Source organism: Pteronotus mesoamericanus, unplaced genomic scaffold (genome assembly GCF_021234165.1).
Source record: "Pteronotus mesoamericanus isolate MK-2021 breed Mesoamerican mustached bat unplaced genomic scaffold, CSHL_Meso_final contig_1205, whole genome shotgun sequence".
Classification (NCBI taxonomy): domain Eukaryota; kingdom Metazoa; phylum Chordata; class Mammalia; order Chiroptera; family Mormoopidae; genus Pteronotus; species Pteronotus mesoamericanus.
In genome coordinates this window covers 917,114-935,380 of record NW_026555044.1, presented here as the reverse complement: position 1 = coordinate 935,380, position 18,267 = coordinate 917,114, and the positions used below count along the sequence as shown (strand labels likewise).

General features: G+C 44.3%; 1 protein-coding gene across 7 annotated transcripts in view; it reads right to left on the bottom strand.

Annotated features, from left to right (window-relative positions):
* The window catches only part of AKAP13 (A-kinase anchoring protein 13), a 219,017-nt gene that overhangs the window by 117,325 nt on the left and 83,425 nt on the right, over positions 1–18,267 (bottom strand). For 6 of the 7 annotated variants that reach the window (XM_054585240.1, XM_054585250.1, XM_054585258.1 and 3 more), the window contains exons 4-5: positions 14,950–15,246; positions 6,333–6,516 (exon numbers count right to left, since the gene is read on the bottom strand). In XM_054585240.1, coding sequence (XP_054441215.1) covers positions 6,333–6,516; positions 14,950–15,246 — 481 coding nt within the window. Of the gene's footprint in view, positions 1–6,145; positions 6,234–6,332; positions 6,517–14,949; positions 15,247–18,267 lie in introns of those variants that run through there. The other variant, XM_054585276.1, reaches the window with a different exon arrangement.

Sequence of the window (18,267 nt, the reverse complement as noted above, 5' to 3'; positions counted from 1 at the left end):
GCAAAGACCTTGAGGTAGCAACGACTACGGCTGTGCAGAGAAAGCCAGGGGAATGAGGAGAACGTAAAATAAAATGATGGCACTAAAATATTAACTGTTAGTATTCCTTGCAACAACTAGGATGCAGTCATCAGTGCATTTCCACTTTTCACACAAGACAACTGAGGCTTAAGGGACAAGGTGCCCAAGTACACAGCCAGTGCCTGAAAGGCCAGAACTGGTACCCAGGCTTTCCGCGTCCACAGCGACAGCTACCCTGCAACAGTTTCGAACTCTGACCACAGTCAAATAATACAAACTTTAAGTCTGATTCATGTAAATACTGTAAACAGTACGCATGAGAAGCTAATCAGGTATGTTAACTAGGCTTTGTTATCATAAATTTAATAGGATCAAGAGCAAGTTTTCAACTGTGAGAAACACAAATTAAGAGGCCATTCCTCAGAGATGGGCTACAGCATCCAAACTGAGCATCCACAGCTGGCCCCCAGACTCAAGATTTACGTATGTGGCCCAACAAAATTCAGTAAGTCCAGAGTGAATGTCAACTAACTTTCCAGGGTTCCAACTGCTATGCAACAATCAATAATCAATCCACTTCTGCTTCTTACATTGTCCAGCACGCTGCAACTCACGCAAAAGTTCAGGTTTGATGCTAACATACCGTAAAACCCTCTTGAATCAGCTAGAGAGAAAAGCATTTTTCCAGCACTAACAACATGAGTCATTTGGGGGCGAGGAGGAGGAGTTAAAAATACATCTTGTTGAGGTACAACAAAAAGTCAGATCAAATGTCAGAGAATAAACAATGAAGATCAACAAGGTGTCAGTCCATACTCACTTATGCTTGCCCAAGCACCACGAATATCGCAAGCCCATCCTACTTAGGTCTGGGCTTCATACTGCAGCTTTAAGAGCAGACAACGGCGACCAGGTCTGTCCAGCCCAAATGCATGTTTTGCTGAGTCTGCCTGTGACAGGAAGTGCAGCACCTAGTTCCTTATTTGAGGGCTGCTGCAATGTTGTCCATGAAACCACACCACCGAAACAGTGCCAAACATCAAGGACCCTGCACACTCAACCACAACTCCATCAAAATGGAGCAGGAGAGGCTCAGTGCCAAGGACTGGGGGATCGTTGATCCACCCCAAAATGAACAGGAGGCCACTCTCTATCTTAGGTGTTTGTAGGGAACGCACTGCTAGGTTAGCTATGCATTAATGCACATGCAAATTCACCAGACATTTTAGCACCGCTATTTCTTAGTTTCTCTCTTCCTTTTTTTTTTCTTTTGTGGCTGCGGGGGCGGGGGGGGCGGGGCAGGGAGTGAGTTACTTTTCTCTGAAGCTCAATTTCCTCATCTGTAAAGTGGGAATGCCAGCTTTGTTGTGAGATCAAATGAACACAAATGTAAAAGGTTAGCATCGTGTTTGGCCCCCCCAAAGTGCTCAATAAATTGTGATTCTGTGGGGTGCACCATGGGGCTGGCGTAGTTCTAGTGAAAAAGAAGGAATCTTCTGAGCATGAGGGAAAAAAAAATTAAAAAAGGACAAGAACCTTGCCTGTGGGGTAACTGTCAGGCACCCACCCCTCCATCACCCTACCACTCTTTACTCCCCAAAAATCTGGGCGGAAAATGGGGCTTTAACTCCTTAGTATTTCAAGGGAGAGGGGTGACCTGTCATGGACCAGTCAGAAATATTTTCAAAACCACATGCTGTTACTACAGAGCATTTGTTATCACAGGCTAAGACAGGTAACTTCACAACTCTTTGGAAAAAACTCTAAGGCCTAAATGATCGTAGGCCGAGGCCATTTGCGTGCATACAGCAGGGGGGCAGGGGTGGGAGTGGACAGAAGGAGACACACAGCCCATAGGGAATGGCGCTGTTATTACAGCCAGCTTCCAACAGCTATCCATGTGCTCACAAAGTCCCAGGCAAAACACACAAACAACAACAAAAAAATTGTACATGTAACTTGAAGCTAATTTGTACTACTGGATATCTGACAGAAGCCACAAATAAACTATTGTTCTTACTGAAACAGCATAGAATTAACATTAAACTTAAATAAAACAAACCTAAATTTAAAATATCCCTCCCCCCCCCCAAAAAAAACCCCAGGTCCCAGGCAGTGTAAAAACTTCATGGCCTTGGGAGTTACAACCTGGTTCCAATTACTGCTGCATTACTTACCAGCTACAGGAGTTGCCTGGGGAAGTAAGAATAAAATGCCCACCCCGCAAGTGTTGGGGAGAGGATAAAATATATGAGAATTCACGCAAAATGCCTAGCACAAATACAATAAATGGCATCTGGTGTTATGGTTATATAAATACAAATATTATCCTCAGTGCATTTTGCAATTTTCCAGCAAGTTGCCAGATGGGGAGATCCTGTAATTACTATTAGAATAGTGAAGGAAAAAGCAAAAAAACAAACCAAAAAAAAAAAAAAAAAAACCCTGTGAAACATCAAAATTCTTAAAATGCTTCAGTGGAAATTTTACAAAAAAAAAAAAAAAAAAAGCCACTGAACACTGGATCTATTACGAATCATCATAATCAAATTAGTTGGGTAAAAGACTGACAATGTTGCCAAACATGACTCCTCATAAAATTCTATCAATAAATTTTGAAAACAGACTTCTGAATAATGGCAACTGTTGACTACATAGCCTCGGGCAAGGCATTAGCCTCTTTGGGTCTGTTTTCTGCTCTGTAGAAAAATACAGCGCTGACTGTACCAACCTAACCACACCTTAGTTCTTTGCTGAGAAATTTTAAATGAGAACACATGTGAAGCACCAACGTAGCAGACACTCAATATTTAATCTTATTGTCCTTCCTCCTCCTCCTAGTTTTCACTCAGTTCTACCACCGCATCTTTACCAAAACATAAAGGTCTGATCACATAGTGAGAAAGGAGGACAGGAAAATGGATGGATGGATCAATGAATGGATGGATGGACGGACAGACAGACAAATGGATGGGGCTTAGGTGAGATGGAGTAAAAAAAAAAAAAAAGTCCTGGCTATTACTATGAAGGTCAGCTTGTACATTTACTTCATTCTTTCCCCTCCTAGGCAGAAGCCGAGGCTCCAAACCTGTTTTGCGCCAGATGGGTTACTGAGGACCCACTTGCCAAGCACTGGGAGAGGGCCCTAAAAGGGCAATCTGTGTGAACTGAACATCTTGCTCAACTGCATTCAGCTCCATTGTGAAATATGTGTACACCTGAGCAGTGACTCTACCCTCTGACCCTGAACCCAGGTTTCAAGGGCAAATGTGTCAAAAGAAGGACTCAAGAACCTACAGACACAAACTCTCTGAAAGGGGCCAACACCACCCACGCAATAAACCACGACTGGCAGCCGTGCATTTGCCAGCCGGGATCTGTACTCTGCACGTGCTCACGTGTCGTCTCAACCTGCACAGACCTGGACTCCGAGCCTGAGCCTGGTTCCGTTTCTTTGTCACCTTATGACGTTGGGCAACTCACTTCACCTCTCTGGTCTGTTTCCTCAATTGCAAAACAGGGATAATAAGGCCTACCCTACTCACTCATTAGGCTGTCATGAGCACAAAATGTAAAAAGGCAGCCTAATGAAAGCCACAACACTTTCAAACCCATGTGATGTGTAATATAAACATCAAGTTAGGGCACTGACAATCTTGTTTTCCTCAGGAAAGCAGAGACTGGGACTAAATGGAAAGCTCAGAGCCCTTCCCCAATTAAGTGCTAGTCATCTTTATCCTGGTGGCTGCTTCCTGAGTCCTCTGACAGGTTTTTGCAGAGGGAACCATACGGGACTCGGAATCCACAGATGCGCACGCAACGGCAGCGCTGCTCCTCTTCTATACGGACTGACTGGGAACATTCGTTCTCTGAGCCTCCACATTTCATCAGTAAGACAAAGGTAATGTCTACTTCAGAATGACCATCTCAACTTTGAAATGAAATATTACCTATAATGTACCAATAATGCACTGCGGGCATTTGACAAAGATCTGTTGAACTGATATTGAAACTGAGATGAAGTTATAAGGACAAATATTTCCGTACTTGCTCTTTGGGCAAGTGAAATACTTCACCACTTTTATGTCAATACTTCACAGTTAAAATCCTTCAAAGAAGTACTCCTTCTGTAAGGGCGGCAGCACTGTAAGGAGACCTTCACGATCCAGAGTTCCGTGTTCCATCAACCAGATGCGGCGACATCACAGCAAGTGCCAGACAGCCTAACTAATTCTTTTGAAGTATATCTATTTTAAAGTATACTATTACACTTGGGAATAATTTCAAACTCTGGTCAAGGAGGGACATCCAAATGCTGCCTGGAAATATTTCAAGAGTTTGGAAAATTTTCCTCAATGGATGAAACACGGATACAGGCCGAGAAGGAAAGGAGAATTAAGGAAAGGGCAACAAGAGGCAACGTTCTGGCCCGTCCTTGTGCTATGCACTCTCCATGCATCCTTTCACTTACCTATCAGAGCAACTCCCTCTTTATACGTGAAATTCTAGCATGGTCCACTAACATTAACCAGTAAGACTGAGGGACTTAGTAAAATCACCCCCTTGCCTTTTTAAAATAGCTAACTGTGACTCAGAGCACTCCTTCTAGGCCATACAACAGTAAACTAGATGAGCAGCCAGAGGAATCCAAGCTCAGCCCCGAGCTCACGCTCTCCTCTTGCTGTCCTCTACTTGGAGATTTCTGAGGTTGGTTTTCCCTTACTTATTTCCCTTCCCAAGGAGTGGAGTGGTTTTCCCACACGTAACAGAGGTGGCACTATGAAGCAAGCCAAAGACTCTTCTCCAAGAACAAATACTCCAGTTTCCTTACAGCTGTGCTGCAATAAGTCTTGTGACATCCTCAGCAAGCATAGAATGAAGCTGTTGTAATCGCCTCATTTCCCCATTTGGATGGCAAGCCTTAACTGACTCTGCTTCCCAGCAAAAACTCTGAGCTATAAGATTGCATTTAGAGGAACTGTCTTTGAGCCTTGGACTATTTATACTGAGTTAAGAGTTTCAACTTCTAGAACAAGGCCTGTCTTCCTAAGGCCCCGAAGCGAACGGCAGAGGAAATCCAATCACCGGCCAGATGGGAAGTGCGGAGGAACGGTGCCTATCACTCTCTGGAATACGGTCACCGGAGAGCTCAAGTAGCAGAAGCTCCTCTGAGACGAAGAGCGTCCCTCCCACCGTCACTGTATCTGCAGCGCCCATTAGAAAGCTTCCTGCAAAGAACCTGCCGTCTGGCTCGACTGCAAAAATTATAAGCTTGGCAGGTAAAGCAAAAACAATCAAAACAAAACACCTGTTTATATAACAGTAAGTAGCATTACATTCTGAGATCTCTTCCTGGCCTTTGCAGACTACCCCACGCTCACAGCTAAAAATGATAAAATACGAACCACAACTAAATTAAATCTAACATGAGCAAAACACATGAGAATCTGGGAATAATGACTCAATTTACAAGGTCCCTTCAATGCTAAAGAACATAGATACAGTAAGGTTTATTCTTTAGATTAATGTAGCAGAAAGATGACAATGATCATAAAACGATAAAAACATATTATAGAAAAACTATACTTGTAATTTCTAAGTATTCCAACGAAAAACGCTGCCTGCTATAATAATTTTTCTTTATTTACACAAGGAAAAAAAAAGAATTCTGCAAATGTTTTGACTAACAGCCTTCCTTCAGAAGCCTCTCTGAAGAGTCAGACTGTAACAATTGAGACTGCCGACACACAGACAGGATTTCCTACTGCACAACGCCAGGGCAGCTCGGTTGCCATTTACTGCTACTCATATGAAGAAACCAGTGCTCTTGATTTCATTCACAGAAATTACATTCAGACCAAACCTCAGTGGTTCAGTACGATTTCTGAGTGCAATTATTATTTTGAAGTATTCACTCCTAATTAACTCTTTCAAGTCTTGAAGACATACCAGAAAAAAGCTATGGCACTGCTTCCTCTTGTACTAAACTGGGATAAACTGGATCCATGGTAATGGAATGCTACCCCCACAGACAAGACTTATTCTGGGTTTTCAGTGACAGTAAGAGGCAAGGAGCCGGGAAGGCAGGGAGACAGAAGAGAGAGAAAAGGGTGATGTGACTTACGTGTGTCACTCGCAGACACGGGGTGGTGAGCAGGAGCAGGCTCCCAGGCTTCCAGCGGAAGGCAAGGCAGAGAGCTGAGATCCTAATTTGTGGCAGTGCATGCTGCGATGCCAAGTGGGTGGGACAACCATGAATCAGGGGCGGGGCTGGTGGTGAGGGGCGGGAGAAAGGGAGAAGGAGCACTTACTCGGTCAGAAGCTTGTGCAACTGGTGATAACCCCGCTCCAAGGCCAAGCTCACAGGTGTCGCTCCTTCCTGGTTGTGGATGCTGAGAGCTCCGCGGCCGCCTGGCTTCTGCAACAGGAACCATGTCAACCTCAGCAGGCCCAGCCGCACAGCAAAATGCATCAATGTCTCACGGGGGCCACCATCTGTAGATGGGGGGAGAAAATAAAAATGAGAGAGAAGAGAATGTGACAACAAAAAGCAAACCAACAAAAACCAAGTTCAGCAAACACCACCTGCCTCCAAGTACCTAAGAGCCTAAAAGTGAAGGCCACAACGTACAACATGAACAATGTAATTGTGGTTGAGGAGAAAGCTCTCAAATAAAAACAAAATAAAGCTAGGAAAAAGTACGAGAAGCAAAATCTCCAATAGGAGACAGTCCCACAAGAGACTCAAGCCATTTGTATATTCTGATTCAATGCATTTGTTCAACGAATTGATGCAGGTGGATTTAGAAAGGTGATCCCACGCGTATGTTCTTTTCCTTAAAAAAAAAAAAAAAAAAAAAAGTAGATGTAGCCTCACAACATGGGGATCCAAAGGGAAGAGTTGTTGGGGCTTAGGGCTTAGATGGGTGTATCATAAAGAGTATATAATTACTTAAAAAAATAACACCCAGGCAGGAGTTGCCCAGTTAAACATTAAAAACAGGTTCTGCTTGTTAAGGACACACAAGTCTTTTTATTCCCCCATATTAAGGGCAAATGAAATTGTTGGCACTACCAATTCTTTGTTTGTTTGTTTGTTTGTTTGTTTGTTTAAAGAAAGAAAGAAAAACACCCATCTCCAGGCATAATAGGAAAAACTAACTCTAAGATAATATACTAAAAACTTCAGAAAGAGAAGCATGTGTTTGGCCTCATGTCACTTGAAGTGAAGGTTCCTTGTTGGTTCAAGGAGACACTGTGAAAGTCAGACAAATCTGGGTTCCGATTAGCCATTTACCAACTGCAGGGCTGGGCAGAGCCCAGCTGACCTCTCTGAGCTTCACGTTCGTCATCCCCGGAGTGCGGTGCCCACCCTTCACTCCCAGGACTGCAATGACGAATGACCGGAGACAGGTGAGGCGCTAGTATGACGACTGGCTGGAGCAGATGGCCACTAAATGCCAGGTACCTTCCCTTTCCCTGCTCTCTTCCCTGTCCTTCTGGACTTCAGGTTACATTCTGGGTTCACTAACTATCAACAGTCTCCCTTCCCCAGGCGCCCTCCCGCGCTCCGCCGGGGACGGTGGGCTGATGCCACTGTGGGCTGCACTGTGCGCCCCCCCGCAAGCTTACACTTCCCAGCTCCAGGGACGGTCACTCAGGGACTGGAGCGGAGTGGCGCCCTGGAGCTCTGCCTGTCGGCTTCGCGAACATCTCTCATTCTCCGTGGCCTCAACTTCTTCACTGAGCAGCCTCAGACCCCTCGGATCCCACTGTGTCTCCTTGCACTGAAGTCCTCGATGCTTCTCCATGTGAAGAGCACAATGAGAATGAAGGCACCTCTGAACCTGTGATTTATACTGAACTACACTGTTTTCTAATGGCGTGTGTGTGTTGGTTTAGTCTCCTTATTGCCGAGGTAAATCTTCTTGGAAGCAAAAGCTACCTATCGTATTTTATTTTCCCTGTAGAACTATGCACACTAATTCAGGATTTACAGTGCTCAGCAGAGGGTCATGGCTGGAAAGAAATCAACACCCAAAAGAAACCACTGCATGAGGAGGCACAAATTTTAAAAATCAACACCTCGGCAGGTGGTAAGGCAGGCAAAAGGACAGACAGACCCTTCAGAAAAGATCAAATACCACCATCCGATTTGTGCCTGAAGATGTTCATAAGCACGCTGACATCCTTATCAAAAACAAAAAAGCTACTAAGGCACTGACCAGGAATTATGTGATTGTTTAAAGACTGGTTAATTCCAGCCTTACGAGGTGACACCTCCTTAAATTACTTTTCTCTCCATCCCCACCCTTCCTGATCCCTTATTTGCTCTGAGTCAGCTCAGCATTTAAGAGGACAGCTCCGTACACCTGCTCAAAGCTGGCACCCTAATTCCAGCACCTGTGTCCTCCCCAAATCTCAGTCTAAGGTCCTCAGCAGCGGGCACCACATCTGCTGTTGAGTCACCCCCATTCGGCAACGAAGAGACTGCACACGAAGCACCACGTGATGAGGACCTGCGAAGTGCCACGTACTGGCTAAATGATTTACACTGACTTTTTCCATTCTCACAATGGCCCTTTGAGAAGGTCTCATCTCATTTTGCAGATGAAAATCTGTCTTGAGCCTAAAGACCATATCCTTTCCATTATTCCACACTGCCTCTATTCGTAAACATCAAGAAAATGTTGTGGTTTATAACACATCCTGTCATATATTTTCCTCCAATAATAAACATTTTACCCATTAGAGCTTCTACTGTTTTTGTTCCTTTTATATCACTTTAAACTCCAGAGTGCCTACAGTTTGGATCCATCTCTGTTCTCTCCTCTTTATATCTATATACGTTTTTTTCCTCCAATGAGCCTTTGTATTTTTCTTCTATTCTAAGAGTTATCCAGCTGTGTTTTTCAGGTCACTAACTGCATTTCCTATGATGTCAACTGGGTCCTCTGTCCCCAGTTTGAATTTAATTATGCCAAGGGATTCTGGATGTCCTTGCATCATTTCAGCCAACTCCCTTTCCATCTTTGCCCTCATTGCGATGGCTCTTCTGTAGATGTAATTAAAGCCCCTAATCAGCTGATTCAATAAGGAAGATTATCCTGGATAATCTGGGTGGGCCTGAATCCCAATCCCCTGGAAGGCTTTAAAGGCAGGGCTGCGGCTCCCCCTCAGGGAGAGTCCCTTGGGGGAGGACAGCAGGCGTCTGTGCTGGCGCTCGTCTAGCTCGGGGTCTCTCCTTCCTACTCGCAGGACGACCGCTCTGGCCCAGGGAGGTGGGTATGAGCTCGCCCCGCCAGCCCCCACAATCATGCAAGCTGTTCCGCGCAATAAATCTTAATACGTATTTATTCCTCCTCCCGGTTCTGATTCTCTGGTTGAAACCTGACTGACATACTCATTAAACCTATTTTGCTTCTTGCTGCTTCCTTCTCTAATTTCATTATACGTCTGCCTTCTTCAATTTTTTTAAAGGATAAATGGAAAATCTCTTCTAAATTTTTCTTTGGTTTCTTAAAGACAATTATGCTCAGAGAGCCTTCCATCTGAATACTCATGATACTTTTCCATTTCCTTTATACTGTAATGTTATTTCACAGGCCATATGCTGGCTGGTTGCTTTTCCTGTTGAACCATACTCAACTGGAAAAATCGCTCTGTGACCCCAGCTCCCACCCACCGAGAAGGTAGTAGAAAACGTCTTAAGGCCCACTTGCTACCCGCTTACAGGCTAGAAGCACCTCCCATACACATTCCCCCAGATCTGCAGAGAAAGCTTATGTGCCCAGGGGGCGTGACTCCACGGTGAGATGCTAGATGGCTGCTGTTTCTTCAACTGTCAGGTTTTCTGACTAATAAGCAAAATGCTCTGAGTTCTGCGAACAATATAGTAATCAAAGACTATGTGTACTTTCCTTACCTCATCAATCCATGCAGAGGCCCTGCTCACAGTAATTTTTGAATCTCTACCTATGAGACTCCAAAATCGCCCTTCTTCCTACTATTCTGTACCGCCACTCAGATATACCTGTGGTCCCACGGGACGCAGGAGCTCTCACACCCCACGGGGAAGGAGAACAAAAGGCCGGTGTGAGGAATAGGCTTTGGAAAAATGACACTTGCAATCTTGTGACAGAATCAGGGCTGGACAGGCAACAAAACCTTGTGGAGCTAAAGTCCTACTATTACTAGAAACTGCTTGTCTTGGAGTCAAGATAGCAATCCTCGGTGAAGGAAAAAAATCCCTTAACAGTCTCTTTATATTTTATTCTCTTTTTTATCAGCTACAATAGCTGAAAAAAATACACGAACACTAGTGAGTGTAGCTAAGAAAAAATATCCATGAAAAGCTACCGAACAATTTGGAAGGGGCATGGAAACTAAAAGAGCAAATTATTATGGTTGAGGCTCCATCAGCCAACATCAGGCACACAGAACTGAGGATGCATCAGCTGTTTTTAGTAGCCTTCCGTAAACCTGGCTCATCCTTCTGCCCACCCCCATTACTCTTTGTGGGGAGAAATCCCACCACCAGAGAGGATTAGACCTTCCTTTCGCTTAGTTCTACCATACCATGAGTAAGTAAGAATGAGATTTCCCCCCAGATTGTTTCTCCTCCTTGTTTTCTCCAGAGCAAGTCTTCAGTGGGCCCAACCTGCTACCTGAGAGGTATGCTGACTGCCACTGTACCAAGTTCTTTCAGGAGAAAAAAAAAATCTTAATTCATCATTTTCACTAACCACCAAGACACTGAAAAGCTCAAACAACTAAGTGAGACGTACTGAGAGGGAAGATATTTTTACTCACCATGAACCCTCCCCCCAAGGCGACTCCTTTCTGCATGCGAGGCAGATGCAAGGCAAAAAGTCCAGTGTAGAGGCTGCTTTATGTAGCTAGAGGTTAAATTACCCTTGTAAGAACTAAAATGGACAAACTCCCTCTTGCTCATTTTAAAGTGAGGATTAACTTTAGAAGTTAAAGCAAAAGAAATACAGTCTCATTATGCTTCAAAGTGCCTTTCCTTTTTCTGCTCTTCTATCATATCCCTTTATAAGACACGCTACTTTCCCTTGTCAGACCTCAAAGTTTTGTCTCTAAAAGGTTACTGGATACTGGTGCTGGTGTATTCAAAAGGAAGAGCTCTGCCAACTGGCACACACTACCCAAATATATTTTCCTCCACTTTATAGATGAAGACACTGGGAAACAGGCAGATGAGTATTTTGCACACACTCCTGCACCGAAGCCAGGATATAAACGGACTAACTCCACTGCCTATGTTCTTTCCATTTCACAATATCAAATCCAAACTGGGAGTCAATGTTCATTCCTGCAGCTCAAGGAAGCTATGAATCCCTGAAATTATACGTCAATTTTTGCAGGCCTATATGCATTTTTTCCATAGGAGAAATATGAGCTACTTTCAAAGGGGCCACTGACCTGGGGGGGAAAAAAGCATTAAAAAGATCTGCATCCAAACAATTAAGAGTGAGGATTAAACATAAATCTTACAGGATTCCTTTGTACAAGCATTAGGCTGGAACACCTGTAAACATCCTTGCTTTCGACAGCAAGTAGTCCTGTTATGAAACAAGGTGTCCGATTTACCCGTATTATTACCCCAGGCAACAGCTTACTTCATACCTTTTTCCTTTAAATATCTTTTTAAAAGTGTTTCACGTACAACGCAATGTGAGCAGAACGTTCCTCTACCTTCGCTCCTCCAGAGCAGGCAAGTGCCTGTTACCTGAAGTTTCTCTGCCCTTAAAATACTCAGTGTTTGTAGATTCTAATCCACAAATGAGCAGTTAAAACTGTTCAGCACTTGAAATCAGATTCCTCATCCCAGTTGTTGACTCAAAGGCAAGTATATCACAACCCTTCTGTGCATTTCACCTTGCAAAGTATACACCTAACTTGTTCATTTTTCTTTTGTTCTTTTATTTTTAATTTATGTGCAAAATTCACTTTTGTGGGGTATACTATCCTATGTCTTGGAACACATACGTAAGTTTTCATAACCACCAACAGCACCAAAATGCAAAACCGTTCCAACACCCAAAGAATTCCCCCAGGACACCCCTCTGCTGTCAGCCCTTCCCCCACCCAGACTTGGCCGCTGCTCATCTGGTTTCTGTGCCTATAATTTTGCCCTTACCAGAATATCTCGTAAGTGAAGTCATATACTGAATACCCTCTGGAAACTGACTTCTTTTACATAGCGCCGTGCGTTTCAAATGCACTAAAGTAGTTGCGCATGTCAATAGTTTTTAATGCTCAGTAATATTCAGTTGTGTGGCTGAACCACAGCTTGTTTATATATTCACCCAGTGAGAGAGATCCAGCTTAGGTCCAGTTTTTGGTGAGTATAAACAGTGCTGCCAAAGGCAATGTATGTGCAAAGATTTTTTTGAGTTAATGTGAGAATCTTGGATTAATATCCAAAAGTAGAATCCAGTAAATACAGTAAATGTACATTTAACCTGATGAGAAACTGCCACATGGCCTTCTAAAGTGGTGGCATCATTCAGCAGTCCCACAGCAATATATATAACATGTTCCGCATCCTTGCCAGCACTTGGTATTTGTAATCTTAGCTTTTCTCTTAGGTGTGTAATGGTACCTTACTGTGGTTTTAATGTATCTCCCTAAGTGTTCAAATTTGATTTAGTCTCTGCTAGCACCACTTGGGCAATTTTATGCAACAGAAACTTAAGAAGCCCATGGAAAGTCCACAAAAATATTAAACCTGGCCAGTTCCCTACTGCAGACAAGGAAGTTAAGGCCCAGAGAGGAGAAGTGATATGCCTTAAGTTTCAGACCTGTTCTTTTTCTAACACAGTTGACCTTTGAACAACGAGAGGGTTAGGGACACGAACTTCCCGCGCAGTCAAAAATCTGTATATGACCTAAGTCAGCCTTCTGCATGTGTGGATTCCCAACCCCATGGACTGAAGGTATGTGTATAAGTGCCTCTGTGCAGTTCAAACCCATGTTGTTCAAGAGTGAACTGCATTTTGCCCTGGCTCGTGTGGCTCAGAGGATTGAGTGCTGGCCTGCGAACCAAAGGGTCACCGGCTCAATTCCCAGTCAGGGCACATGCATGGGTTCCGGGCCGGGTCCCCAGTAGGGGGCATGTGAGAAGCAACCACACATTGATGTTTTTCTCCCTTTCTCCCCCTCTTCCCTCTGTCTAAAAATAAATAAATAAAATATTTCTAAAAAAGAAAAGAGTGAACTGTATTTCTTGTTAATCACAGTAAGAAACTATCCAACTCCTGTGCCTTCTTTAAACAAACACACATCATAAAAATACCTTAAGCTCTACAAAGAACTAATGCAATCCATCTTGATAGTTCCATAAACGGCAACCAGAATAACCATTCTTATACCAATACAGAAAACAGGAGGGCTGGAGGCCCTCGACGTTAGTAAGCCTCGACGTTAGGTTTCTGAAAAGGTGCTCACGCCCGATGTAATGGCAAACATTCTGATCTCTAGATCTTAGCAATGCAGAGGGTTATTGGACACTGTAATAGTAAGAAAAAAGAAACGGACAAATGCTTTCTTCCCCGATTGTAGTCTACGCTTTCTTTTGTATTCTACCTGGGCAGGAGGCTGCTTTGGTAGTATGTTCACAGTAAGCCCCTGATGGTAAGGGACAACATTCCTACGGCTGATCACAGGTTCAACTGTTAAATTCAGTGGATATAAAAGAAGCAAAGGTGGCGAATGCCCTTTTGCCCGTCTTCCACGGGAGGTAGATTATGTTCATTTGATGGGTCTGTGGGAGCAGACACTGGGCATGCCCCTGGCTTAGTCCCCTCTGGACACTTCTCCTTGGGGTCTGCTGTCCCTAAATACACGGTGACCAGAGCTGGGTGGACACTGAAGGGAAGTCCTGTGATTGTCCAGCTCTTTAGAAAGGGCAGCAAATCTTTGTGCTGGATGTCTAATGTCCCTCTTCCAACGCAGCTTTCATCAGTAACAGAAAAATCATTTTCATCTCTAATTGCGTAACTCCTAAATCTTTCCATTGGATTTGAACTCAGGAGGGAAAGAGGATGTTTTATTTAGGGATTCCAGGTATAAATTGTTTCAATTAAATATATATGTATATATGTTTATAAAAAACCATGACATCTAGCAGATGTCCAATCTGCCACAAGATTATGTGGGAAAACCCCTGTCTGACTAAGAGGAACATAAATAGATCCTTATTACATCCGTGTTTTTAAAAAGTGAAGGCCTTACTTCAGCAACCTCTCACACAGAGAGCCAGTAAATAAGCAAGAGTGAAAATCTGGTTTGAAAAGTATGGGGTTAAAATAGTAACAATGATAATAAAAACAAAGGAAAGAAACAAAAGAAAAACACACAAAAAAAGAAAAAAAGAAAACAAACAAAAGTGTGGGGTTTTTCAGAGCTCAGCCTGCCCTCCTGCTCCCCCACTCACTTCCCACCTTCCTTCGCTCCAGCTCCGTGGACTCTGTGGAGAACTTCAGAACACCCGTCTTTGACAATGAAATACCAAAAAAAGTCCAAAAAGTTACCCTCCTGCTCTCTTCATGAAGGCCTGGCCACTTTCGACACCTGGGAGACCCAGCCTGAAACCGGACCCACAGGAAGGGGCTGGGCCACTCGCTAGTGAGCGAGAAGGGAACGGCGACAGCAGCTCTCTCAGCAGCTTGCTCTCAGGTCACTGCGAGGCAAGAGCAGGTTTAACAGCTCGGCTGAAGAACCCAGAAGAAATGCCATCAAGGCCACTTGGCTACTCCAAGTGTGAGATTTATTATTTATTAGTGTGAGATTTATTCAGCCACTGGGGAAGACTTGATGACAAGGACCACGTAAGAGCAGCCCTGCTGAAAACCATAAGCATTCCAAACTCAGCATGTGTTGGTGGGTCTTTTAAGTTCTTACCATGCAGAGTCTGGTCTGTTCCCAACACGTTCCACTCCGCCGGCAGTTTCAGGTGTCGGAATGCCAGGGCCACCTTCTCATCGAGGGAATTCACATCTGTCGACGGGGGTCCCGACCGATCAAGAAAGCGGGTGAAGTTCAGCGCCTGCTGGTTCCCAGCGCTGGTGGCCAGGAACTGGGCAGCATCGTACGCCTCATCCTGGATGAACTCGAAGTCCTCTTCGGCCACCACGAACACGGGGAGGCCCTCTTTGGAAGCACACAGCTGCACCTTCACGGTCTCACAGCAGTCGTGACCTAGAGAAGCCCCATGGAACAAAGAAGACAGAGGTCAAAGAGTCCTCTGACCTAAAGGGCCACCCGTGGGTCCGTTCTGCTCTTCTTGCAGGTGGTACAAGTTCCCCTTCCTAGAAGAAGCCCCTCCTTTCTCTGAGCTCAGAGAGCAATCTTCCAAACTGCTTAAAACTCCATTTCCAGCTCTGTTGTTTGCAAATACATAGTAGTTCCCTTGCCAAACAGCAGACTTTATGTCTCAGTTGTCACCGTGCATACAGCATAGTGTTTGGCACTGAATAGTCTCTGAGTATCTCAATGTATATTGAACTACAGCTGTTCAATTTGAACAGACTAAAGAATGAAAGCTCACGGATCTGATGAGGCCTGTAAACAGTGGGAAGTCTAATACCTACTGAGCTGAATTTTAGATCAGAAAGTACAATAGGGTTAAAGGTCACTCGTACAGGTTACGTAAGAGGAATTTTACAGGCTCCTCAGCACTTGCCTTATGATCACAATACAACCAATCAAATAAAGTACCTTGAAAAGCACAAAAAGTATTTGATTTTATTCTGCTATTATTAGCAATTCAAGGCCAAGAAAATAATTTCTGCTCTCATACACGTTCTTTCATATGAAGTAACGAGGACGTCAGTGAAATCGCCTGGTTCACAGAGGGACGACACAGTGCCGTGGCCACAAGCCCAGCCAAGGTACAGCAAGCACGCTCGTGATGGCGGTGCCACAGTACAGGGGAGCAGAGACCCCGTGAGCTGTGGCAGGAGGCAGCAACCTGCACGCCACCTCAGAGAGCGCCGCCTGAGTAAAGCCAGAAAGGTCTCACCGCACTGTTTCTGTGGGTGAGGCCTTCTTGGGGAGTCAGACTCTCCTGTGGATTCTTATCCTCACAAAATTAAGTATTTCCAATATGCAGGACATTTATTCAAACAGTTTTCCCTCAACTTTCAAACACTGATCTCAACTAGGGCTAGGCTAACATCATCATTCTCCTTCCACAGCCTATCTTTCTGATGAGGAAAAAAAAAATAAAGAAAAGGGAGCTGATGTTTGTGTTGCTTTCCCTGATGAACCGCAGGCGCCTGTGCACCCGGCTCCGCTGAACCCACCCACACACAGGGGCTGCCAGTCCACAGCAGAGGGAGGCCCTGGGAAACCCTCTCCGTGGCCTAGGACGCTGGCTTTCTGTGCCATGGGCACCAGCCAGCAGAGGTTTCAGGCTTGGGCAGAACAAACTAAGCTTTCTGCTGTCTTTATAAGAGAAAACAGTATTTCTTTTTCCATGTTTCTAATGAAAATAATAAGTAAATTGATTTTCCATGTGCCCTTCCCCCAGTGGCCTCCGTAAGCCCTGTACCCTACAACAAAAGAAATCTCTCACTGCCGTGTAATCTTAGAGTGGCAACAAGTATTTACTAACCAAGCACCTACTACATACCAGGCATTTTCTCTACACAACAGATTCAGAAGGTAGGTATTGTCCTCACAGTATGGATGAGAGCTCTGAGACTTCCAGGTTACACAGGTTCAGGGGCAGAATCCATTATTCAAATTGAAGTCTGATGCCAAAAGACAGGGTAGCCTATTACACTATGATGCAAGAGTTCTGTACCACATTGCTTATAAACAAAAGAGGAAGGGTGAGAGCTTTGTTCCTGCCTGAAAGGAGCCCAATACTTGGAATGAGAAGCCAGTATGACTATTAGGCAAAAATGACAAAGATTAACAGGTTCATGAGCCACCAAGATCAGTTTCCATATAAACATGCACCTCTGCCAGATATTCCCCCGCCTTCCAAGTTGAATTATTCCCGTGAAGGCTGTAAGAAACTGAAGCACCCTGTGTGTGCGTGTACATCCCTATGTATGCATTTCAACTCAATATATTTTTTGAATTTAGCCCTGACCAGTGCGGCTCAGTTGGTTGGGCATTGTCCTGCAAAGCAAAGGTTGCCAGTTCGATTTCCAGCCAGGGCACATGCTAGGATTGAGGTTTCAGTCCCAGTCAGAGAGTGTATTAAGGTCCCAGGTCAGAGTGCATACAAGAGGCAACCTAATGGTGTTTCTCTCTCACATCGGTGTTTCTCTCCCTCTCTCCCTCCCTTCTCCTCAAATAAATAAAACATATAAAAACAATTTATATAGTTTGAATTTATATAATTAATATGTGCAATAAAGTTAGAAAAAAAAATCTTAATCTTCTTGAAAGGCAGCCAGCCTCATTACCTAAGACAACCAGGAGAAACAAGGCACCTGATCCAGGTAGAGGGCTTGGGTATTTTTCTGGCAGAAAGAGAATGTTTCCTTCAACTGTTCTGTAACATCTAACAACAACTAGACATGTACTGAGCTCAGGGAGCTGTGATTAGAAGGTAAAGATGAAGAAGGTGAGAATTTTAGCCCCTCAGAGTTTGACAGTCTATGAAGGGGAATCAAAAAAGCTGTAGATAACTGCAGAGGAAGTCAAAATTAAATAAGTTCTATAAGAAACACACACCGTGCTGTTGGTGGGGGAGGAGCAGCGCGTGTCACAGGTGGGCCACAGTGGGAAACCATCACAAAGGTCCTCCTGCTCCCAGGGGCACATCACTGCAATCCGCAGAACTGAGGTGCACAGTCTCTATCTTATCTAATCTAACACACATTTACATAATACTTGCTCTGTGCCAAGCACCATTCTCAGTGTTTTCCAAACAACAGTTCATTTACTCCTCGTTAACAACCCTATGCAGTAGATCCTATTATCTTCCCCTCTTGCGACAGGAGGAAACCAACGCACAAAAATACTAAGTAATCTGCCCAATACTATAAATCTCTTAAAAGGCAGAATTAGAATTTGAACCCATTTCCTGGCTCTAGAGTCCCCCTCTGCACCCAATATTTATGGTACAAGAGCTCAAAAGGAAATACGGATAGCGCGGAAGAACCAACAGGACTGGAATAAAAGCACGGGGTTCCATCCTGGCTCAAAGGCTCATGGGGCTCTGAGACCTCAGATCCCCTCTGCGGCCCTGCACCTCGGCTT